Source organism: Penicillium hordei (genome assembly GCF_028827395.1).
Source record: "Penicillium hordei strain IBT 12815 chromosome Unknown utg000001l_segment0_segment0, whole genome shotgun sequence".
NCBI classification, from domain to species: Eukaryota; Fungi; Ascomycota; class Eurotiomycetes; order Eurotiales; family Aspergillaceae; genus Penicillium; species Penicillium hordei.
Genome location: NW_026623142.1, coordinates 8560522 through 8583761, shown reverse-complemented (window position 1 = coordinate 8583761; position 23240 = coordinate 8560522). Strand labels below are relative to the sequence as shown.

At 48.1% G+C, this 23240-nt stretch overlaps 10 protein-coding genes across 10 annotated transcripts; 5 read left to right on the top strand and 5 right to left on the bottom strand.

Annotated features, from left to right (window-relative positions):
• Positions 1–21: 21 nt before the first annotated feature.
• Positions 22–2202, top strand: N7537_003262 (alpha/beta hydrolase; the record flags this gene model as incomplete). Its single annotated transcript, XM_056894320.1, has 5 exons — positions 22–400; positions 447–1688; positions 1736–1811; positions 1859–1919; positions 1975–2202. 5 exons carry the CDS (start codon positions 22–24, stop codon positions 2200–2202), a joined length of 1986 nt encoding a protein of 661 aa, XP_056759315.1.
• Positions 2203–2443: 241 nt separating this feature from the next.
• N7537_003261 (class II aldolase/adducin family protein) lies at positions 2444–3609 on the top strand (the record flags this gene model as incomplete). Its single annotated transcript, XM_056894319.1, has 3 exons — positions 2444–2819; positions 2885–3192; positions 3247–3609. The coding sequence occupies 3 exons, from the start codon at positions 2444–2446 to the stop codon at positions 3607–3609; spliced, it is 1047 nt and encodes a 348-aa protein (XP_056759314.1).
• A 462-nt stretch (positions 3610–4071) lies between these two features.
• Positions 4072–4915, top strand: N7537_003260 (uncharacterized protein; the record flags this gene model as incomplete). The annotated part of the gene is made up of 4 exons (XM_056894318.1): positions 4072–4272; positions 4322–4530; positions 4580–4651; positions 4705–4915. The coding sequence occupies 4 exons, from the start codon at positions 4072–4074 to the stop codon at positions 4913–4915; spliced, it is 693 nt and encodes a 230-aa protein (XP_056759313.1).
• A 158-nt stretch (positions 4916–5073) lies between these two features.
• Positions 5074–6531, bottom strand: N7537_003259 (uncharacterized protein; the record flags this gene model as incomplete). The annotated part of the gene is made up of 1 exon (XM_056894317.1): positions 5074–6531. The coding sequence occupies one exon, from the start codon at positions 6529–6531 to the stop codon at positions 5074–5076; it is 1458 nt and encodes a 485-aa protein (XP_056759312.1).
• An 889-nt stretch (positions 6532–7420) lies between these two features.
• Positions 7421–8144, bottom strand: N7537_003258 (uncharacterized protein; the record flags this gene model as incomplete). The annotated part of the gene is made up of 3 exons (XM_056894316.1): positions 7421–7572; positions 7627–7926; positions 7982–8144. The coding sequence occupies 3 exons, from the start codon at positions 8142–8144 to the stop codon at positions 7421–7423; spliced, it is 615 nt and encodes a 204-aa protein (XP_056759311.1).
• A 4275-nt stretch (positions 8145–12419) lies between these two features.
• N7537_003257 (uncharacterized protein) lies at positions 12420–14520 on the top strand (the record flags this gene model as incomplete). Its single annotated transcript, XM_056894315.1, has 3 exons — positions 12420–13305; positions 13353–14261; positions 14312–14520. The coding sequence occupies 3 exons, from the start codon at positions 12420–12422 to the stop codon at positions 14518–14520; spliced, it is 2004 nt and encodes a 667-aa protein (XP_056759310.1).
• A 329-nt stretch (positions 14521–14849) lies between these two features.
• N7537_003256 (MDR family MFS transporter) lies at positions 14850–16691 on the bottom strand (the record flags this gene model as incomplete). Its single annotated transcript, XM_056894314.1, has 3 exons — positions 14850–14963; positions 15015–15972; positions 16138–16691. 3 exons carry the CDS (start codon positions 16689–16691, stop codon positions 14850–14852), a joined length of 1626 nt encoding a protein of 541 aa, XP_056759309.1.
• A 798-nt stretch (positions 16692–17489) lies between these two features.
• Positions 17490–18308, bottom strand: N7537_003255 (uncharacterized protein; the record flags this gene model as incomplete). Its single annotated transcript, XM_056894313.1, has 1 exon — positions 17490–18308. One exon carries the CDS (start codon positions 18306–18308, stop codon positions 17490–17492), a length of 819 nt encoding a protein of 272 aa, XP_056759308.1.
• A 777-nt stretch (positions 18309–19085) lies between these two features.
• Positions 19086–19719, top strand: N7537_003254 (uncharacterized protein; the record flags this gene model as incomplete). The annotated part of the gene is made up of 4 exons (XM_056894312.1): positions 19086–19200; positions 19307–19454; positions 19508–19582; positions 19632–19719. The coding sequence occupies 4 exons, from the start codon at positions 19086–19088 to the stop codon at positions 19717–19719; spliced, it is 426 nt and encodes a 141-aa protein (XP_056759307.1).
• Positions 19720–20193: 474 nt separating this feature from the next.
• On the bottom strand, positions 20194–23235 carry N7537_003253 (uncharacterized protein; the record flags this gene model as incomplete). Its single annotated transcript, XM_056894311.1, has 2 exons — positions 20194–21338; positions 21465–23235. The coding sequence occupies 2 exons, from the start codon at positions 23233–23235 to the stop codon at positions 20194–20196; spliced, it is 2916 nt and encodes a 971-aa protein (XP_056759306.1).
• Between the last annotated feature and the right edge of the window lie 5 nt (positions 23236–23240).

Genomic DNA, 23240 nt, shown 5'->3' with positions numbered 1-23240 from the left:
CTGTTTTGTTTTGGACGCGAGATGGTAAAATCCGCGCCGTTACCGCCTTGCCAGGTACGCCAGGTACGCCAGGTACGCCAGGCACCCCATCGATACGTTCGTTGGGGATTGCCCTTGGCTGCTGCCGTGTTGATTCTCTTAGTCTGGCCTATTCCATTACCTCCATGGAAGGTGGTCGAGCCTTTGGACACTCCAGTCACCTGGGACAAAATCGTTCCTTCCCAGGAGCTGAAGTATCACAATTGTGGGGATGAGTTCCAATGCGCAAGACTGGAAGTGCCTATGGACTACCAACGGACGGACGGAAAAGGTCGCACATTTGCCCTCGCTGTTGTCCGACTGCCAGCCAAGGTCCCAGTCACAGACCCGCGATATGGAGGCGCGGTTCTGATCAATCCGGGTGAGTGGATCTGCACCTGATATGATGATCTAAGCTCATATCACAGGTGGACCTGGTGGACCGGGAACAATGCAAGCGTTCGTGGCGGGTCGTGATCTCCAGTTGATCATCGATGCGGAGGCTGACCCAAAAGAGACTGGAGAAGAGTCTGTCAGCAAATATTTTGATATTATCGGATTTGATCCCCGTGGGGTAGGATCTACAACGCCTCCCGTGATGTGTTTTCCTGACCCCGTATCCCAAAGGAATTGGGAGTTGCAAGTCTCCGCGGAAGGCATGCTAGGAAGTGGACCGGATTCCCTGCAGAGAAACTGGCAGCGGACCCAAGCGCTGAACCTAGGCTGTTCAGTATTCGATATGTCGAGTCTCGGAGCCGATGAGCCAATGATGTCCTATGTCAATACACCACTCGTCGCACAGGACATGCTGGCCATTATCGAACGCCATGGAGAGTGGCGCGAGAAGGAGGGCCAAAGAGCCCAGGTAGCTCACAACAAGTGTCGGGGACTGGATGAAGCAAACGCAATCTTGAAGCGGACTAAATGGCACCGCGGGAAGGAGCCACTTCTATATTGGGGTCGCTCATACGGTACCCTGCTGGGCACCACCTTTGCCTCTCTCTTCCCGGAGCGAGTCACACGAGTTGTTCTCGATGGTGTAGTCGATATGGTTAAGTACTACCAAGGAACAGGACCGAACGTTGTTGCTGACGCAGATGCCATCTTTGATCGATTTGGCCAGTACTGTAATGAGGCTGGACCCGTGGGATGTCCCTTTTATGTGGAGGGCGGTCCAGACGCCATCAGGGCAGCCTACTGGAAGCTTGAGCAGCAGATTCTCAACAGCTCAATCCCTGTCATGGCATCTATGGAACGGGGACCAGAAGTTGTAACTTGGACCGACATCAAAGACATTCAACGTGTTGCCATCTACCAGCCCCTCCTCGCATTCCCCGTCTTAGCAAACAGAATGACCGAGCTGGGCAAGGGGAATGCTGTTCCCATGGCTGACTTCAAGCATGGTAGCCACTTCGGTGCATGTCCGTCCAACAAATGCAGTCTTGCTGGACCTTGGTCGCCAGAATGTGCTACATCACAGGATAACATGCTCTATGCCATGGCTGCTATTATGTGCTCGGATGCCGAATATTTGACGACTCCGGATATTAAGCAGTTCCAGGCAGAATGGTCTAGCCTTCTAGCCGACAGTGCATCTCTGGGTGATTATTGGGCGCAATTGCAATTGAGCTGTGTTGGATGGAAAGCCAAGGCCAAGTACCCATTCGCAGGTATGTTCTATTTTGACCTCTATGCGTTCGAAACTGACCTATCTCAGGGCCGTGGGGCGCTACTACCGCTCACCCTATGCTATTTGTATCAAACACTCTGGATCCAGTGACTCCTCTGCACAGGTGTGTATTCAGGTTTCGCTAATGGCTGCCCATGCTAACCACCCCAGTGCCCAACACATGTCCGAGATCTTCCCAGGATCTGGTTTGCTCCAGCAAGAATCAGAAGGAGTGAGTTACTCGCGGTAATCTCTCCAGCGCTTTATCCCTGACATATTTCATCTAGCACACCACACTCACAGCCCCATCCATATGCGTGGCGAAGGCCATTCGCCATTACTTCCAAACTGGCACATTACCAGTGGTAGGAACTCTTTGCCAAGCCGATTTGAAGCCATTGGTTGGATCTCCGCACCACCATGCGACAATCAGCCAAAACTTCAACCCATCTGACCGTAAACTGTTCGAGGCATTGATGGCGGAGGTTCAGCGGGCACCTCCATTTCCGCTATAAAGATCCCCAAACTAGATATTATGATTGGAGGAACACGTAACGAAAGGGTCTTTCCAGCCCTGGAGGTAACTATCACGACTTGATGCATTGATGATTGAAAGTGTTATACTTGTGTTCAGCGATTCGATTTGGGTGCTTTCGGTTTTACATTAGCTATTTCTGTTTCAATACTATTCAACGTGTGCTGTTCAACCTCAACCACCCTCAAGTGTCACCTTATCACCCCTCGAGAGGCGATTTCATGCGATATCCGTTTGCGGAGAACCAACCTCGGCTCGTCGGCCAGTCCAACCTTGTTGATAATCAACGCCCCCGCTTCGGACTTTTCTCCGCTTTATATGTCTTTCGAAGATCATATATAATTCCTGTGTGTCTCGACAATCCTCAATACACACAACAACTTAACATGGCTCCTCCAACTGCCACCGAGACCCTCGCCAATGCCATCAGCATGCAAGCACCACAGTCTTCCCAAGCGGAGGGTGCCGAAAAGGCCAAGGTCAAAATGCCGCTGCCTAGCATGCCAGCATTCGAGGATAAAATGAAGGAGCGAGAGTATTTGAAGGGCCGCCTAGCAGCAGCATTCAGAATATTTGGTGATAAAGGATACGACGAGGGTATGCATGGTCCTATGCATGTCCAACAGCGAAACACTGTGGTTAACAACTAACATTTTCATTAGGTGTCGCTGGGCACATCACCCTACGCGATCCGGTGGATCCGACAACGTTCTGGGTGAACCCATTCGGCACAGCATTCAAGCTGATGAAGGCATCAGACTTGATCCAAGTCGATCACCATGGAAATGTCATTGCAGGTGGAGAGAATCGATTGCTGAATGCCGCTGCATTTATGATTCATTCCGCCATCCATGAAGCACGACCCGAAGTGAACTGCGCTGCGCACAGTCATAGTCTCCATGGACGGGCGTTTTGCTCGCTGGGCCGACCGCTCGATATCATCTCGCAAGATGCCTGTGCTTTCCACAATGTACGCCCCCCTAGACTCTTTTAATACTTCTACGTGCGGGCCTCCTCCTAACAGGATCAGGACTTGGCTCTCTATTCATCATTCAAAGGCGTCGTGCTAGCGGAAGAAGAAGGCCAGAACATTGCCAAAGCTCTGGGTAACAAAAAGGCTGCCCTGTTGCAAAACCACGGCCTCTTGACGGTCGGTAACACAATTGAAGAAACAGTGTTCTGGTTCGTGAGTCTGGAAAAATGCTGCTACGCTCAACTCCTAGCGGACGCCGCAGCCACCGGACGAGGCGGCCAAACAGTGAAAATTGAAGAAGCCGATGCGGCATTCACTTACAAAACAGTGGGAACTCCAATGGCTGGCTGGTTTAGCGCGAAGCCCCTGTTTGATGTGATCCACGCCGAGAGTAAGGGTGAATATTTGGAATGAGATATCCACAGGGTCTAGCTTCAATATATCGGCATTTCGGGCAAATATTTGTACGTGAATTGAAACACAAAACAGCCATACGGAGTATGCGTATTCGCCTTCTCATATTGCATTACTTGTTGTAGTTTAACTCGAATACTGGCTAGCGTCACTGCCTGTCAGGTGAATAAAAAGTCCCTATGTGGGGCTTCGGACTTGACTATCTGACAAAAATTAATGCGTCAATGACAAGGTCTTATGCATTGCGGTTGTCCACTTTTACTTGTTAGCCTAGTGTTGGGCTTGTTTTAATGTGAAACATCCAGCCCTGAGGAGTTTCGGGAGGTGCTCCGCTTTTGGTCAGTTCCACCACTCCACTGGCAGGCATGGCCGAAATCTTGCCGGGGGGAACTATAAATGTAAGGGCTGTTAATGTCGATGTGAATTCAAACTGGCCAACTCTTCTACCTCATCATTATCACGATGCGCTTCATCGTACCTTTCCTCGCTGCCGCTGGCCTTGCCAGCGCAGGCCTTCTAGAGACTGTTGTCAAGAGAGATGACTACTGGGGTGGGAGTGTCTCGCTTGGTCCCTCCAAGTCGACCATTATCAATGCCGTCACGACTTTGATCCCCGGACCTGCCCCAGCGACTCAGAACGGCGTGCTGTTCCTCTGGCCTGGGGTAAGTCCTCGATTCTTCTGACGGGTCTTCTAGTCACTAACAACCTTAGATGTCCAACGGAACCGGCGACCTGGTCCAGACCACTCTTGAGAGCTGGTCTAGCAACGCGTGGTGTGGAGCAACCACTGGACAGTGGTGTGTGCGTGCCAGTGTCTTCGGCAGCTTCGGCCAGCTGGATGGCACTGGATCACCCGTGAGCGGAACCGACGAAGTGCGAATTGAGTACGACCTTGAGTCCGATGGCCAGACCTGGACCCAGTACGTATAGATCCAAGATGGAGAAATACATCCCAACTAACATTTGCAGGACTGTCACAAATGGCGAGACTGGTGCCGTGCTTTCAACTTACTCCCACGAATCTGGACCCTATATGCGAGGGTAAGTCAAGGGCCAGAACTGTATTTATTAAGGACTATACTGACTTTGGTTAGCTACGGTACCGGAACTGAGTGTAATGACAACTGCTCAGGAACTATCGCTGCGCAGAAATACTTGAACACTGTTATCACTCTCGCGTCGGCTGATACCACCTTTGGTTCGACTATTTCTAGCGCCGGTGGGGCTACTTATACCGAGGTTACTTCTAGCGAGGGTGGAAAGGTGTGGACTATCAAGGAGATTGACATTCCTTCAATGCATTAAATGAGGTTGGGAGCATGGAGGGTTGAAGTGTGTGTATGATGTGCTGATATACCTTTTTCCTACAAAGTATGTAGGGTAGCTGGGAAACCTCGTCAATTGTTGAACGAATTAATTGTTTTTATAATGGCAAAATTCACTTGTATATACAAAGTTCATCCTCACCCCCGATAATCAAGCACCACTTTCAACCGCACAGGACCAGGAGACGCCGCACCACCAATACCATCCAGGTGTTTCTTTGACTTGACATAGGCATCAACCACCTTTTTAGCATCAGGTGTGATGATAGAGCATCCCTTCCCATCAGCCTGACAGATAGACATTCCCTGAACAGGTTGATTGGCAATCTGCGCCTGAATAGCCGAAACATCCCATCCCGACCAGCCATTATTCTCACCATCACCGAACCCAAACTCGCCCCATGTGCACGAGTATCCACCCCATTGATCCTTAGGCAAGTGATCACCAGGTGCAGCCCCCCAAGCGCCCTCGGAGTCCTCATCAAAAGCAACATAGCGAGTCTCACCAGGTGCAAGAGTGAACGTCAGAGCAGAGTTGCCATACCATCCGGTCAATTTTCCGTCGGGCCCGATTTTGTTCCACACAACCACCGTCCAGGGCTTATCATTTGAACCAGTGAACTGCGCCACATATTTGTAGGTGTGTGCCTCGGTCGGACTGACATTGATGATATTGCTTCCCCAAGGATTGCCGACATTTCCCTGGTACTGGATCTCCGTACCTTTGCCTTTCGGCTGAGTACGTCCTCCGAATTTGTTTGTTGAGAACTGGCCTTTCGGTGGTGTTGCGGTCCAGTCTACTGAGGTGGGGGCGTCTGACTTTGGGCCTGGGAGGATCTGGTCGACTACTGGGAGATCAGGGAGGACTTCGCTCGGCGAATCGAGTACGGAGTTGATGGGTCCGCCGTTGCTTTTGTTGTGAGGCGGTGGAGATGGGCGCTTTGCTGGGACGGCGTTCTCTTCTTCCAAAGAGCCCTTTGGAAGTGTATCTGCAGCCGCGGTTTTTTCGGCCTTTGAGGGAATCCCGGTGTATGAGTTTGCAAGTGGCACAGGGCTGGCCCCTGGGTAGACGGTGATCTTTACTGTATTCATTGCGGTTTTAATGATTGTTTGTGTCACGAACATAGTGGTAATTGCCTCTGGCTGCGTTGGACTGGGGGCTGAGGGATTGGGTTGAGTGAATTGAGGCTGATCGGGCCTTGTGTTTGTCGGCGCAGGGACAATACGCTCAGGCCGTTGTTCCCGTTGATGCCAGTGCTCCTCGTATGCCTCGGGACGCGCGAGGCTGTGCACGGCATGGTCGTGTGCGCACGGCGTAGGCTCAGGCCTATGTCTGACAAGCGTAAGGGTAGAGTGAATGGGATTGGTTGGCGCGCAGTTTCCAAGAACGGTTGTGGTGGTCGTGAGGGTAATGACTTCCACCACAAAATCATCTGGGGTGTTATTCACGTTATCCCAGGCCAGGTTTCGCAGCTCCAAGTCTTCGATACGTGGCATCAAGTGGCGATGGCGATGTCCATGGGCAGGATGGTGCATGCCAGCAAAGGCATACCCAACCAAGCCCGCGACAAGGACGGATATAAACATGCGCCCCATTGCAAAATACAGAAAGTTGTGATCGGCAATAGCTCCGTAGTATATTAAGTCGATAATTAACTCGATTGATTAAGGCGTCAATAGGTTTATATTCCAAAAAAAAAAATTAAAATTAAAAGACGCCCTCAGTTGATCGAACCCATGTCGATGGCGCGGTGTTGGCGGTTGTCGTAGTTGTCAAGTACACGCGCAATCTGGGGAGGGGACTTGGTTTTATACGGCCCTTTGAGAAAGGAAAAGGTCTGTACTGTTTATCTGGAATGCCATCGCGCGCTTGGCCATTGAAGGGCTCGAAGGGGACAGTAGCAGCCCTGAATTCCGGGGTTCCTTGGCCGTCCCTTGGAAGGCTTTGAATCAGCCTACATTTTTGGGCAATTAAATACAAACCAATGTAGCATGTATGAAGAACTAGATATCCGCTAGAAAATCCGAAGAAAACAAAGAAAATAAGAGTACCACTCAGGGAAATAATGTTCAGTGCGTCTACGTTGGTAGATCTGGCCGATGTAGCCCCTCGCGTCGCATTCCGGCCCTCAATCACGTCCGTCCCTTTTATTTCCCCCGAGTGAAACAGGATCCAAGGTTATTGCAATATGATATAGATTATTTTGTTTAAGTGGCTTGGTCAATGTTGGAATTGCGGTTGTATCAGTGAAGGGATTAAATCGACAACATATATTTCAATGAGTGTATGGGGGAGAAATGCTACAAAGGATTGTATATCAACAAAGTATTATGGGCTAGTCCTCCAATAAAAATAACAACCCCCCCCCCAGGGATAATAAACAGACCAGAACATACTATCGAGCACTTATCTTTCTAGTTTCTTTGTTTTCCTTTCAACACAAGACTTACAATCCCACTTCCTGTCGCCCTTCCGGAGAGACCGTCATGTACAGGAACCCGAGACCTGGGTCTGTGGGGGTCCGACATCGACCAATTGGGTACCAATGACAGTGGTGACACTGTTGTCAACGCCGTTGAAAATGCAAGTAACACCCTCAGTGCCGGTTTGAATGTGGGAGACGCTCAGAGGGTTCGCTATACAAATTAGTGTCTTCGTTTGCACATTGCGGAATTTATAGATGGACATACTAATTTGAACCCATTCACCACTGGACGGGAAACTCTGGGTAAACTGAGCGTCGGCAGCTCCAATGAAGGTGACATGCACTTGATCCCCAGTAGGATCAGGATTGGTGCCACCAGGTGCAGGGGGTGCAGGGGATGAATCCGATCCCTGGACCTGGCAAGATCCAGTCACCTGGGTCTGAGGAGGGCCAACATCTACCCATTGGACTCCATTGACGACTGTCACGCTGTGATCAATGCCGTTGAAGGTACACTGAACCCCGGCAGTGTGGGACGAGATATGCGAGATACTCAATGGGTTTTCTAAAGAATGTTAGAATAGGTTCAGTCCAGATGCATAATATACCAAGAAACGTACCAATGGAGACAACGGACCCGTCAGTAGGGATGCTTTGAGTGAACTGAGCGTCGGCGGCGCCAACGAAGGTGATCTCAACTTCCTGGTTCCTTTGTTTCACAGGAACTGCACTAGCAGTAGCTGCATAGGCAAAAAAGAGACCGAAAATGGTAGATGACCTCATTTTCAGATGAAGGATAATTGGAAGATTCAAGATTGTTGAGATTGTAGTAGAAGGTTGTGTTTGTTGTATCGATACAAATAATCAATGAGATACCGAGGGGCTTTATATACCTTTTTCTCTATATTTCCTATACCTATGAGACAAGACTGTATGACCACAACATTAGTTTCTAATCTTAGACGAGATATTCTTTTCCATGGTTGATCGGATAGTGGCGTTGGGATGTTTACTACCTAGAGCATAGCCACTAGGGTAAACGGAGAGAACCTTGGAATGAATGAGAAGACTTAGATCATATGTTTTGGATGACCCAAGGTCCAAAATTCTATTTCGTAAAGGCATTATGGTGCATTTGATGCCATGGTGCACACGTTAGGAGTTATCTTGCACATTGTGTTTACGGCAGGCATATGAGTGATTTTGTCGAATGCACTCATGGATACTTAATGCTTATTGCCTAGGGTATACATAATTTACCTAGAGTTATTCTGGGATATTCTTAACACAGCTATAGTACACAATCAATGCATCATCGATATTAATATAAATCGGATATCTCGGTCCCAGAGACCCTGTGACTGCGGAACTTGCCGATCCCCCACCCCCGGATTTTTGTTACCTCGTATCGTCGACCTGATTGTGTCTCAGAACTGTGAGCACTTCATATCTACAATTTGGCAATATCTCCCCGGGCGCAATGGGGTCTGAGTTGCGTGTCTCAGTGACCCTCATTTACCTTTATATTTTTGCTGTTTCCGGATTGGCCTCTCAAGTCGCCACCCAGTGCGCTATATATAACTTCTCTCTGTAACTACAAGACAAGGTTTCCTGGGTCGAAAGTTGGGGGTACCAATCATTCCAACTCGGTTTTGGGGAACGACGTCCAACAATTATAAATGCCAGTAGAATATCTTTTGACGCCTTGATGCGATCTGTGATATCTTCGGCTTCCTTCGCATGAACTGCAACGGCATCATGGTCCGCCTTGGCACAACACAAGTGAATAGAGTTCAACATATCATTAAATTCCCTATCGAAGGTCGAAGGAAACAAGAAGATAGCGAAATCGACTATAATGATGTCTCATCACCTACGTATCTAACAAGCTCCACCATAATGCGCCAATTACCGCGTACCTTGATGCGAGCAGAAAATTATCTCGAAGTCTTGATATCATCTGTAACGATTTTTGCAACGCGCGATCCTGGTCGACAACGAACAAGAACTTTTCTATTGCTGAGAAAAGTTCACTCGCTACCTGAGAAATGTGAGCTTTGGAAAGTTTGAAATCAAGAAGATAGGCGATTGCCTGTGCTGACTTGCGCTACAACATCAGCAGCCACAAGAAGAGAGCACAGGTCACCGGGGCCCTGTGCCAAAAGCTCATCTTTCATGAATTCTCCAAGCGATACGTTCTACCACACTATAACAAACTTAACCCGCCCAATTCGCATGGCTGAAATATCTTTGAGCTAATTTGGTGGCTGTAATAATCATTGTCGCTTCGGGTTGCGATCGGCTCCCGGATCCCAGCGTGAGTTAGTCACCCTGCCACCCTGAGCTGCTCAGTGAGCAACGGGGTCTCAGTGAGCAACCTGATCGCTCACCCCGTTGCTAAACCCTGATCAGCCCCTTCACCTCTCGTCTTGCTTTCCAGCTTTCGCCTGCTCCGATGGTAACCGCACTGCCTACTGGTGTTCCTAGGAGCTCAGGTCTGGAGATGATGTATTTCCACGTCACTGTAGTGACTAACTATCCTTTCGAACTTTCCGTCCCATAGGGCTAATCTTTGATGGTCCGCGTATCCATCCCCAATCTAAAAAGAGAGCTCTTCAATTTTGAGAACCTGTGACAGTCGGTAAGCATCTCTGGCAGGAATATCTGGTATTTGGCTTTTGAAGGCTCTCACATTTTCGATGTACCGCACACCGACCACAATGCCATTGTTGTCTTGAATTTCGTCATCACCTTGAGACTTCTCAAAAATACCTCGTCCATCCACTTCATCAAGACAACGCAAACACTTAAGAACAATCTCAGCGTATGTCTCTCCGATAACGGAATCAAGTGTGTCGGTAAAGGTTCTTTTGCCATTCCAAGTCTCCCACTTTATCAGTCTATCCCATCTAATATCGAAGGCCTTCAAATCCAATCAGGAATGATGGGCCTATGCTAGTATCTCCATTTTCTTGATCCTTCTCGAAAACAACAACTGTTTCAGGCTGAATCCCTTTATGGACAAACCCCATTGTATGCACAAACATGACTGATTTCGTAAGTTGCTTCGCGAGCTTTAACCGTTTGGTTAAGGAGATACTAGGGGTTGTGGAAAGGATTTGTCTCAGTGTTCTGGGTCTTTCGAGTCCCTCTGGTATCTCCAGGATATACTCATATTGCCTGCTTTCTGTAGGAGCCATTGACTCGATCTCTAGTGCACCTAGGCATTTCAAAAGGCCGAATGAACATGAATCGATGTGACTGAGCATAATAGCCATATCCCGAACCTGTCTTTTGGTGATTGTGGGATTGGAATTTTGCCCATAATTGGTCCGATCTAGTCCATATAAACAGGTCCTTTTTGTTCGATCCTAGCCTCTGACATCCTCTAGCTTGAAGTAGCACTTTTATCCTTAGCTGCTAGTTGCCTCTTACGCGCCCAGCCCAAATAAAATAGCCGGGCAAAGTACAGGACTAAAATCATATCTATACACTTTGACGCTGTGCTACGGTACGACCGGCAAGTATCGTTACCGCATTTCATAAACAGATGGCATATCAGATATTCGAATAGATATGGTGATGAAATGAGAGTGATCATATACCTAGATGTATAAGATAAGTAGGCAATCCAGTATATGAGGGTTGTGTAGAAATCTTGCAGCCTAAGGACCGCTTCGTCATAAAAGCCAATCTTAACGAAAAAGCGCTCCAGAGTCGGTAAATCACGACGATTGACGTTTGGTGCTTTCTGGGCCGATACCACGGAGTGATCGGAGGGGTTTTTGGGGTCTATTCTAAGCCCTAGGGACTTACTAGACTAGAGAAGTTAGAGAAGTCTTAGTGAATTAGGGTGTTTTTTAGAATGAGGAAAGGAATTTAGAATGTAGAAAGGAACTTAAAAGGAGACTGATTAGGAGGTTAGGTTGCCTCTAGTATATTAGGATCTAGGCCGAACGTGGTAAAGCTAGCCCGATATAGTAATTCGTAGGTCCGATCGTATCGACGTTAAGAGTGGGGGCTGGTATCTTGAATTTGAGCACCTAGATATCACTAGACAAGAAGCCAGTTAAAGAAATTTTAAGACTGTAAATTGTGCATTTCCCCTTTATACGGTATACGATGCCCCGAGGTAGATGCCTGATTCAGCATTTTTGGCCCGATTTTTAAGCTAGCAGAAAGATTAAAATACTAGAATTATCAATATAGAGTGATAAATGAATTAAGTTAAAATTCACCCAGTCAAGCGCTTATTCCCATTTTGAATGTCATAGTAGATAGCAGGCTGGATCAATGTGCCCAAAGGCTCAAATTCTATAGGAAAAATGGCAGTAGCGAACGATTACCTATAGATTTTGACATTTATTTAACTTGAAGCCATTCTATGGTTTGACCGGGCGATCGAAGCCCTAGCATTGAACAAGAAGCCCCGTAATAGAGCGTTTGCTATGAACCACTGGGATGATAGTAAATATTCAAATTTTACGGATGTAACAAGCCGCATGGTATATTTCGTTGGTCATTTAAGCGGGTATCTGCAAAGTGAGACCTTAGCTTACTGTATTATCCTGAGACTGTACAACGTCCGGGTGTATAGTTACAGCTTCGGGTACAAGACTGCATAAAGGCGGTATAAAGGGCGGTCAATGTGCCCCTGCGAATCAGGCAAAAATCAGGCACAAATCAGGCCAAAGTCAAAAAGAGATCAATATTTAAACACCACAAAATTGATTGTGCACCTGATTAGCCCACATCTCTAACCCGGTACGGAGTACAGTAATTCACATCAAAGTTGGAGACACTCAACTTCTCCAAATGCCCCTCGCAATGGCCAATAAAGGACATTACGTCCGGCTTATCAAGGATCCATGCGCGCTAAACCATTTCTAGAAAAAGATGCGCCGTGAGCAACTGACCAATTAGATCGCCACAGCAGCGCGAAAGATTCACTCAAAAGGGAAAGGAAGGGGATATCTATGTTGTAACCAGGGTTTGTGCGAATATAAAGGCGCCTACCCATCTTCGCAGAAATAATCCTCCCCCCAAACATTATCCATAATGGCGAGCCTTCACCCTTTTGACCCTATCACACCTAGGGAGATCCAATTGGCGGTCTCTGTTCTGGAATCCGCTTTCCCCGGTGCCAAGCTGCGTTACAAGCGCATCGATCTCCAGGAACCCGCCAAGCATGAGGTTGTCCCATTTCTCGAGGCAGAACGCCGAGGTGAAGTGCGCCCGCTTAAACCGGCACGTTTGCTGATGGCGCTCTTCCACCGATTGGACAATGGGTCTTTCTTCAAGGCTCTGATCAACGCAGAAACCAAGTCCATCGTATCAGCGAAAGAGCTGCCCAAGGACGTCCAGGGTCCACTAGACGTCGATGAGATGATGGAAATCGAGGAGCTCTGTCTTAGCCACCCAACCGTAAAGGCCGAAATTGAAAAGTTGAAGCTTCCGGCTGGCCACACCGTCTGCTTGGATCCGTGGATCTACGGCACCGAGGACGCCAAGGAAACTCGGCGTTTGTTCCAGTGCTACATGTACATCGTGGCCACCGACCACCCCCAGAACAACCAGTATTCCCTGCCTTGCAAATTCTCCCCGGTGTTTGATGGTATCACTCGCCAACTAGTCCGCATGGATTATCTGCCTGGCGGAGCCGATAGTCAAAGCACTGAGACGCAGCCCTGGAAGCCGGTGCCTACTGTGCAATACGCACATGATTTGCTGGATGAGCCTCTGCGCACTGATCTTAAGCCTTACATTGTCCAGCAACCAGAGGGAGCATCATTTAATGTCATCGGCAATGCCGTGTCATGGCAGAAGTGGCGTTTCAGAGTTGGCTTCAACAATCGAGAGGGCTTGGTGCTGCACAATGTGACATACGATGGTCGTAACACCTTCTACCGTCTGTCGTTCTCTGAGATGACAGTCCCCTACGCCGGTATGATCTACACCTTCCCTTTTGGCAACACATCTAATCTGTTCTAGATCCCCGTGCTCCCTACCACCGCAAACAGGCCTTTGACGTTGGTGACGTGGGCTTCGGTATCACAGCTAACCAACTGAGTCTCGGCTGCGACTGTCTCGGTCACATCAAGTACTTCGATGGTTATCGCACGGATGCACAGGGAGAACCAATTCAACTAAAGAATGTCATCTGCATGCACGAGCAGGATAATGGCTTACAACACAAGCACACCAATTACCGCACGGGTGCGGCGACTGTCGTCCGTAACCGCCAGCTCGTGGTCCAGATGATCTGCACAGTTGCAAACTACGAATATATCTTCGCTTTTATCCTTGACCAAGCAGCCAATATTGAGCTCGAGGTCCGGGCAACTGGTATCCTATCAACTGTGCCATTCGAAAACCAGAATGGTGAAACTGTTCCATGGGGCACGAACGTCGGACCAGGTGTCATGGCCCCATTCCACCAGCACATGTTCTCCCTCCGTATCGACCCTGCCATCGACGGCTACAAAAACACAGTGTACTACGAAGACAGCGTGCCCATGCCCGAGGATGCCAGCAACCCATGGCTTGTTGGGTACACCACAGAGAAAAACATTATCAAGTCCAGTGGCAGTGCAACAACCAGCGTCGACCGTCACCGCGTCTTCAAGATCCGGAACGACTCTATCGTCAACCCTATCACGCACCACCCCATCGCCTATAAGCTGCAAACCATGCCAAGTCAGATGCTCCTCGCACACCCGAACTCATTCGGCTCGAAGCGCGCCCGCTTCGCGACTCGTCCTATCTGGGTTACTAAATACCAAGATGACGAGCTGTTCGCCGCCGGCGAGTTCACAAACCAGAGCAAGAAATCAGAAGGCGTGGAAGTGTGGGCTGCACGCCACGACGCAGTCGAAAACGAAGACGTTGTTCTCTGGCACAGTATGTTATCCCATCTAAACCCTCCTGAAATAGTACCTAACTTTTCTTAGCATTCGGCCTCACTCATAACCCTCGCATTGAGGACTTCCCTGTTATGCCCATGGAGCGTGTCAGCGTGATGCTCAAGCCGGATGGATTCTTCACTAAGAACCCTGCACTAGATGTGCCGGCTTCGAGCCAGTCTTTCAACCAGTCGACTTTGCACCCTGAGCCGGCTTGTTGTGCGGGTCCTAAGGAGAAAGTGCAGGTGAAGTTGTAGATATTATATGTGAAATGAGATGTAGAGGCCAAAATCTGTAAATAAATGGTCTGGCTTAGAACCAAATATAACGAAGTTATTTCATTTGAATGTACATTCTTGGAAAGTGTCACTGCTCCTCCAAACGTCTATACAGCAAGCAGCAGATCTTGGAGATATCATAATGAGTAGAACAAAATACCGTTTAGCCCTTATAAGAAATCGAAATCCAGCAACCAATTTAAAACCTCGTTCCGAAGACGAAGGCGTAATATTTACGGTTTGCTTAAAGCAACACTCCTAATATATCCGAAGTCCTTGGATGGTGTTTGTGGAACCTCTGGGACGGGTTAATTTTCGTCGTTATCTCGCAAACCGAGCACTGGTGCCTTATGCTCCGTATCAAGATGATGACCCTCAACGAATATCCCTGCTACCAGACCCACGGCTGCAAATGCAACATACTGCACATACTAGTCAGCATTAGGTTCCTTCTGATATGAAGTGAGGCTTACCATAATCCAGACCGTTCGTAACGACTCGTAAATGGCCTGTCGTGCCACGAGCTTTTGATCAAGGGGGAGTGCATCAATGATCTCGATATTAGCCATTGCTCCTCCTGATATCTGACTGGCCAGTTGCCCTCCCAGGGATGAAACCAATTGGGCTCCTTTTCTTGCCATCTGATTTTGGAACACGACTGTTCCAATAACTACCGAGATCGCGGTGGACAGGGTCCTTACGAATCCAATGGTAGCAGTAGTAGTGGCTGCATTCTCCGCCCCCACAATTGTTTGGACAGCCAACAACGGCCCTTCAAAATTCAAACCGATGCCGCTGCCGGCAATGACCTGAAACCCCATGATTTTCCCCCAGTTGGCGGTAACCTCTAGGTTGATCAGCAAACCAACCCCCAATGTCATAGTGGTTAGCCCCAACCACATCGCTGGAATATAGAGTCCTGTCTTTTGGATAAAAAGTCCACTCAATGCAGCTGAGATGGTGATAGCTAAGACGAACGGAAGAATGTAAACCCCGGACATAATAGGGCTAGAGCCGAGGACCGCCTGGAAGTATAGGGGGAGATAATAGGCTTCGCCCATAAAGATGTACCCATGGCAAAAGCAGACCAGGAAGGAAGCGATCCCGGAACGATGATGAAAAAGGACGAGAGGAATGACGGGGTACTTGACCAGTTTCCATTCGTTGACAACGAACAAACCCAGAAGCACACCGGCAAAGATGAGGAGACATATCACTGTGGCAGAGTCCCAAGGACGCGTGACACCCCCAAAGTCGAGACCCAACAAGAGCATGATTGTGCTACCGATCACGAATAAGCATCCCGTCCAATCGACAGCCTTCAGACCTTTCCATATTGGAGTATTAGGTGTCTCAAGCTTGAGAGTAAACCATAAGAACAAGAACACTAGTCCAGTGATTGGGAGATTGATCCAAAAACACCAACGCCAACTAGAAGAAATCAGCGATATGCAACATAACATGTAAGAGATAAGTGGATACAGTGGAAATGCCGTCGGCTCCCCTTTTCTTTAGCAAGAAAATAACAATGGAACGTAAATTATGTATTTTGGAGCTGTGAATTGGCAGGGATAGGAAAGCATTGCGCATACACACCTTGCCTTTTCAGTGAACACCCCACCGAGGACTGGACCTACTCCACTGGCGAGAGCCCATACAACAGAAAGGAGGCCAAAATACAGTCCGCGATCTCTGAGCGAAAACAAATCACTGACACAAATGTTCACGAGTGTGATCAAGCCAGCAGCTCCCAGCCCTTGCACGGCCCGACCAAACAGGAATAGTGCGATGGTATCTCCGACTGCACAGATCAAACTTCCGCCGAAAAAAATAACCGTCGCAGCTAGAAGCAACGGCTTTCGGCCCCAGATATCTGACAATTTACCCCAGACGGGAACGGTGGCCGTATTAGCCAAGATGTAGGAGCTGCCGATCCATGTGTAGGCGGAACTAGACTGAAAATATGCGGTGATTGATGGCAAGGCTGTTGTAATAATAGTGACATCAAGAGCAGCTAGAAATACTGCTGCACATAGGGCAGTAAGAATAGTGAATGTTTGCAAAAATGATCGATTCAAGGTTGTATTTGATATCGGGTTTGGGGAGCTCGGGCTTGACTCTTGCTGAGACGTGACTGAGTCCATTTCCATGAAGATTATTAGAGATAAAGCTGGAGATATAGAATGAAACGTAGTATGCCCTAGAAATCCCAAGCTGCGTGGAGAAGAAAGAAACCATCTACAGTACAAGGGACTTAAGTACTGGGAGCAAACGGTAAAGTCACATGACCTCAGAATGACCTTCAAGAGGATTTTGAGGCAATTAGAACAATTACCGAGTGAGAGGCAATGGGGAAAAATAGCAGAATATTGTGAAAATAATGAAGAATGTCCCTGTCACTCAGGATACTCTCGTTTATCGTTTATCGTTTATCGTTTATCGTTCGGATATCCATGGGTAGCCAAAGTCACATGGACCAATCAAATTAGTTTCCCTTCAACCTCGATCTCCACTTTCATTAATCCCGTGGACAACCCCCTGAATGAACGCCAACTTCTGCTGCTCTCCCTCAAGAACATCCATATGGCCTATTCCTTATTCCACCTGGATTTGGTTCATAGTGCCTGATAGCTTGTGGAATATCTCCTGTTGTCCTACAACAGGGATAAGCTGATCCAACCCCGGGACCGCAAACATCACCGACACAGCCAGATACCTGTAAATCGGAGCTGGACTCTACATTATCTTTCACGCCATTGAATTACAGGACATTAGCTAAAACTGCCACATGGGGTTGTGTCACGCTTACCCCGGTCCTCAACTAGACGCGATGTGACTTCGACTTCGCAGAGTAAGACCATCGAAGGTCTCGAAATCGACATTTTGTTGAGACATAGTGAAGTGTATGGTGTAGATATAGGGACTTTGCCAATTTGGTTTACTATTTATCATATTCCGACCTTTTGCTGCGGCCACTGCAATGCCAATTTCCACTTCTCATTCTGGTCCTTCAGCTCACTTAATAACTCAGCGACTAGTTCCTCACTGCAGCCCTTAGCCCACCAGAAATGAGCCCCTAATTCATTTAATAGAACTGCCCAATTCATGAGGATCAACAACTGGAGTGGCTGACGTGCGCGCAGCCCATCCACAAATTCCCTCTTGACATAGGCGATCCAAGCCAAGATAGGTGCAGGGTGCGGCGCATGAGTGAATTTGGCAAAGGAGTCTTCTAAGGAGTCGATAGCTTCTTCGTTCATGATATGTTGAACCGAGTCTGTGTTTTCGATTGAGCCATTCAGCGCTCGCAATTGCGCGATAGCATTAGCCATTTCAGGATCTAGCATAGGATTACCCCTCCACTCGTATTTGAAAAAGATGCTTGCCTGTCGCCATGGTTTGCTAATTTGTGAGATCTTACTTGCCCCTTGGAGAAGCTCAAAAACCGTAATCATAGTTTCGATCATGCTGAAGGGTTCCCCGCGATGCTGAGCGTTCAGCCGAGGGAGTGCTATGCCAATGATAGTAACGATCGCGGATTGGGCAAAGACAGCGTCGCAGTTGAGGGGAGCCAAGTGGGCCAAGGCTCCCCTAAAAGGGGCAAATGCAAGTTCACTGCACTCCAGTGCGGTGTCTAGGTAAGATAGAACTTGTTCTGGGTCTGTGGTGGTGGTTACCATGTGGAGCGCGGCGAGTGAAAAGATGCCATGCAATAGAAATTCATGCTCGAAGGCAAGCTTGGGAATGAGGATTTGCCAATCCTCCATGTCGGATTGGTCACCGCAGATGCTTTTATATGTTTCGGTTGAGAATTTGTGCATTAACAGCAGATATCGGGCATCATATTTTGGTGATCCAAAGACCGACTTGGCAGATGATTTCGGTTCTGGTTTCGAAGAGGCCACATTTGTGGAATGTCTTTGAGGATATGGTGTACTATAGATGCAGGGTAGTTCCCGAGTAGTACATATACTGCATAGGGGCCGTGTCTCGTCACACTAGTGTGTTGTCAGCATCTGGCGGGTGACATCGGACAGATATGGATCCACCTTGACACGCCGCTCCTTGCATTGATTGCACCCATATCTAGATTTCTTGTGAAATCGACGAGGCATGATTAGATCTCATAGATTTGGAGGGCGTTGGGACAATACGGGGGTTGGCAGAGATGGGGAGTGGGGAACGAGGAACGGTGAACGGTGAACGGTAAGCGATAAACGATAAACGAGGAACGAAGTACGAGGAACGAGACAGGCCAAAATCAATAAAACAACTGTGACATATATCACCCCTAGAGGACTCTTGGGAGCGAACCTTCTTCTAATTTTTATTTTGGATACTCAGTTCCCTTCGAAATGTCGGCTATTTGCACAGAAATTACCGCCTAATGCCCCGTCGAAGCAACCACATACGGCTACTATCCCAGTCTCGGCGGCAACATCTTTTTCACAGTTTATTTCGGCCTGCTTGGAGTGTGTCAACTAGGTCTTGGGATATATTTACGAACATAGACTTTCCTCGCAGTCCTCGGTATCGGGACATTCATGGAAGCCGCGGGATACATGGGACGAATCCTGATGCATGACAATCCATGGTCAACATCTGGGTTTCGACTACAGATCTTCTGCCTGATTCTGGCTCCAACCTTTATTGCCGCCGGTATATATCTTACCATTAAGCACATAATCATCCATATTGGAACCCAATACTCGCGCATGAACCCGAAGCTTTTCACCTGGATATTCATCGGGTCTGATGTTCCTAGCGTTAGACTTCTTCATTGCATCTAGGAAGCATCTGCGCGAAGATTTGCAGGGAGAGGCTGTGACTGAAAAGCCTCAACGAAAAGTCTGTTTAGTACTTGCTGCAGAGCTCGCCGCCTATATCACAGTTCTCATTCGATGCATTTATCGGTAAGCTATTCCAGTTCGATATAATACATGAAGTGATGACTAACTCGATCTAGCCTTCCTGAGATGGCGGGCGGATGGGGGAACGAATTGATGCAGAGCGAAATGGATTTTTTGGTTCTTGATGGAATGTATGTTGAACACGAAACCCTCTCTCCTATGCACTGCTGACAACTACAGGATGGTTGCTTTGGCCTGTCTGGTATTCACAGTCGTCCACCCAGGACTATATCTCCCCACAATGGGGACAGGACGGAGTCATTGGTAATTCCAATTTTAGCCATGCCTTTTTTTGGCTAGTACGCCCCCTTTTCGTACAAGTCACCGAGTTCTGTTTTAATAATGACCGGATTTTCTCCCGAATTCTTAATAGACGTTTTGTGTTGCATTGTCCCGTTATCATTCACGGCCCCCGTGTATGGTAATTATCTTGCGCAATATTGACAAGTGTCAGACTGGGATATGGCCCCCCTAGGCCCTAAACAGGAACCGAGGTTTTTGTTATGGTCTAGTGGTAAAATAGGCTGTATTTTTCCCACAACAAGTGTTAAGTAAATACCGAGAAATACCAAGGGAGATCCACTACCTTCCTAACTGAGACTGTCATTTAAAAGCTTTCAAGAGCTCTAATAAGATAGGTTTTTTGAACTCTGTATAACCAGTGAAGAGCTTCCAGGAACTATCTGCCTTTTTAGTTTTTGCTATGGACCTCGTGAAAAAGGCAGAATTTTCCCGAGTTTGATCAGCAGACGAACACCGGAACTGAGAGGCCTCCTGTGATATCAGGCCAGATGTGCTCTTTAAAGTCGAAGGCTCGTCCATCTGGCAAAATCTCGCGGAGTCGATAGCGCAGAGGACTCAAAGGATTCATGCTGACAGCAGCAATAATAGCCAACTGGTCCTGTACTGCCTTCGTGACCGTCAAATGTGCTTCTCCTACTAGAAATTTGGTCCCCACCAGCAGTCCAGACACCGACCCTTGTTCGGTAGTTGTCAGAATACGCGTCAAGAGAGTAGTTTGTAGTGGCTTGGAATGCCCTTCCTTGCATGGCGCAGAGCACGACCGCATGATTCCTTTCTCGGGGAACTCCAGACACCTTTGGCTGAAGACCGCAAAGCTCGACGTGTCCCGCGTATCCTTGACGACCCGAAGCCAGTTATGCGACTCTTTCGGTGTAGATGGCGATACAGAAAGATTGAGGGGGCTATTGTTAAAGGGCCAGGATACTTGAAGGTTCCCTGCGCTGTCGACACCCGAGTGCTCGAGAGCGAGAATCGAGTTTATGATCACACGGCGGGCTTCGGCCCCGGTGAGAAGCTTGTTTTGCCCGGGCATATGGTCCAGAGAATCTATCTCGTCCAATGACTGCCAGCGGCTCCAGCATAAACTGATACAATCCTTGTCGCCGACCTTGTGGGCACAATAAATTGTGTCATCTGTGGAGTGGGTTGTTGTTTGCGAGAAGCGGAGAGCGTCCCAGAGTGTGACACGCTGGGCATTTCCGGTACATGCACTTACTTCCAATCCAACGCGGAGATTTAGAAGTGGCACGAGCCTTGTGTCAGGCTTTGTGGAGTCTGCAATGAGCATTGCTTTGAGTGTGCGCTTTGGGATCCGCTTATACTTCTTCATGAGTCCGGCTGTAACGTATTGCCCGCCGACGAGCTGAACATCGTACCCATCGCTTACGTATCTTGATCTGCTTGTTCCGGGATACTGGAGCCGAGAGGCGATCTGTTGTCCAATAAGCGAGATTGACGACTTGCACTTTCCGTTGATAACCAGCCCAGCCCCAACGTCAGTGCTTGTGCCGATTAATATCCTCGATGTACTGGAAACGAGAATTGCCTCGTAGGGCATCTCATTGAACAGGTACTCTGGGATTTCTTCCATTCAGTGGCATTCAATCTCATCAGAACATGAGCCTGAGTATAAGGAAGACTGTGCCTCTCGTAGAAGTGGGATGATGAACCCTCGTTCGGTTTGAATGACTGGCGCGGCATTTGCAGTACCTTGCACCAGCGAGACTGGTCCCCATAGTTCTTGAAGATCCTGGACAGTAAGCGACATCTTCAGTGCCTCAGATGGAACCGAGGCTTTCCCTAGAACCCATGCAGGACCACCGATAAAGTCTTCCAAGCAAGCCAGCTTTCGTGGCTTGAATACATATCCTTCAAAGCCGATGGGGATCTCTTCCATCTCTTTATCCCATAGATTAATATCAAACCGACACACGTGTGACCCAGAGAATGAAACAATCCCAGTTGATAGAATTGTACACAGGAACCTAAGCATTTGCACCGAATCAAAATCGGAGAGGGCGTTCTCATCAACATTGAGCAAAGTTTGCATCCAGTTCTCTATCAGGCCTTTCGATGCGTCCTCGTTGGACGGTAGTAGTATGGTCCGAAACAAAGCGCTAACATGGCTCAGTGATATATGGACAGCACTGGCAACGCCATCCCGGTCTTGGTCTTCGATCAAAATGCTGATGGATGTTCCACAAAATCCTTCAGACTGTAGGTATCCAAGCGCGGCTTGCCAATTCTCAAGGCACTCAATACAGTCATGCAGCGATTCAAGCTTGATAGATGGGCCATTTTTCATATCCATCATCTGAGCGGTTTGAAGTTCTAGCTCGTCCAGTTCACTGAAATAACGAGCTGCGTCCAAGATGTGGTCCATATTCTTTGTCTCAGCTAGACCTGCATCTATTGAGTCTTCTTCGGACTCGGGGGCTGTGATATTTGTTGCAATTGAGTGTTCAACCGAGGATACAGAGCCTTGAGACAGCGACAATTGTTTTGGTTGGTGCACCATGGGGTCATGTGGTCTTGTTTCACTGGGAGTGAAGGGTTGATCCAGCGCCGTATCAACACCATGTAACAATATAGCATTTGCTGTGTCCATCCTGGAATGTTTCTCTTCACGTAAAGTGTGGGTATTTTCATCTTCATGTTTGCGCTTCTGTCCATATTGTACTCCGGAGCGAGTCGTGGATACCGTTTTATCTTCATCCGAAAAATGGTTTTTTGTAAGCGGCATCCAATAGTGGTTCTTCGCATGCTTCCAAAAGTCGACCCATCTGGGAGTGGCCTGGGAGCATATATTGCAAAAGGGTGGGCATGCGAATTGGACTCCGTAATCCACTACCTGATGCGAGATAGGACTTTGCTCGTGTACATTGCGCAGATGATTTTTCATTTCACCATGTTCTGGTGCAGTCGCAGTGCAATTGGGCTCAGGACAACGATATTCCCACCTTTTAACACTATGCTCTGAGGTGAGATGTCGTTCGAAGGTAGAGAGTTTCTTGGACTTCACATTTATCCCGCATATAGGACAGCAAAATCCATCCAAGGCAGCAGGTGTAGGGTCAACTGAAGCCATGGGCGTGGGTTGTAGTTTATGGATCGGTGGGAATGTCTCTTGAAGTCGCATATCCACCTTTTTCTGGACATCTTCAAGCTGGGACTTGACCTTCAATAGTTGAGCGTGGTTCAATGAAGAGATTCGGTTTGAAGCTGCGTCTGCGAGTTGCTCTATCTCAGTTAAATCATCGACAATCCAACCGAGGTCCAGATGCTGGGCGAAGGAATCGTCTGGTATACAGCGTGTCATAATACCATCGAGATCAATTACACCCGGTCTCGAATCTACCAGATCCAATGCTGAGTCTACTGACCAATTAGTGGGTTGATCATCGGCCCTCTGCGCAGACGATGGATCTGGGGTGATGTAAAAGGGATAACCGTTTGCAAAGATTTCGTTATTAGAAGTCATCTTAG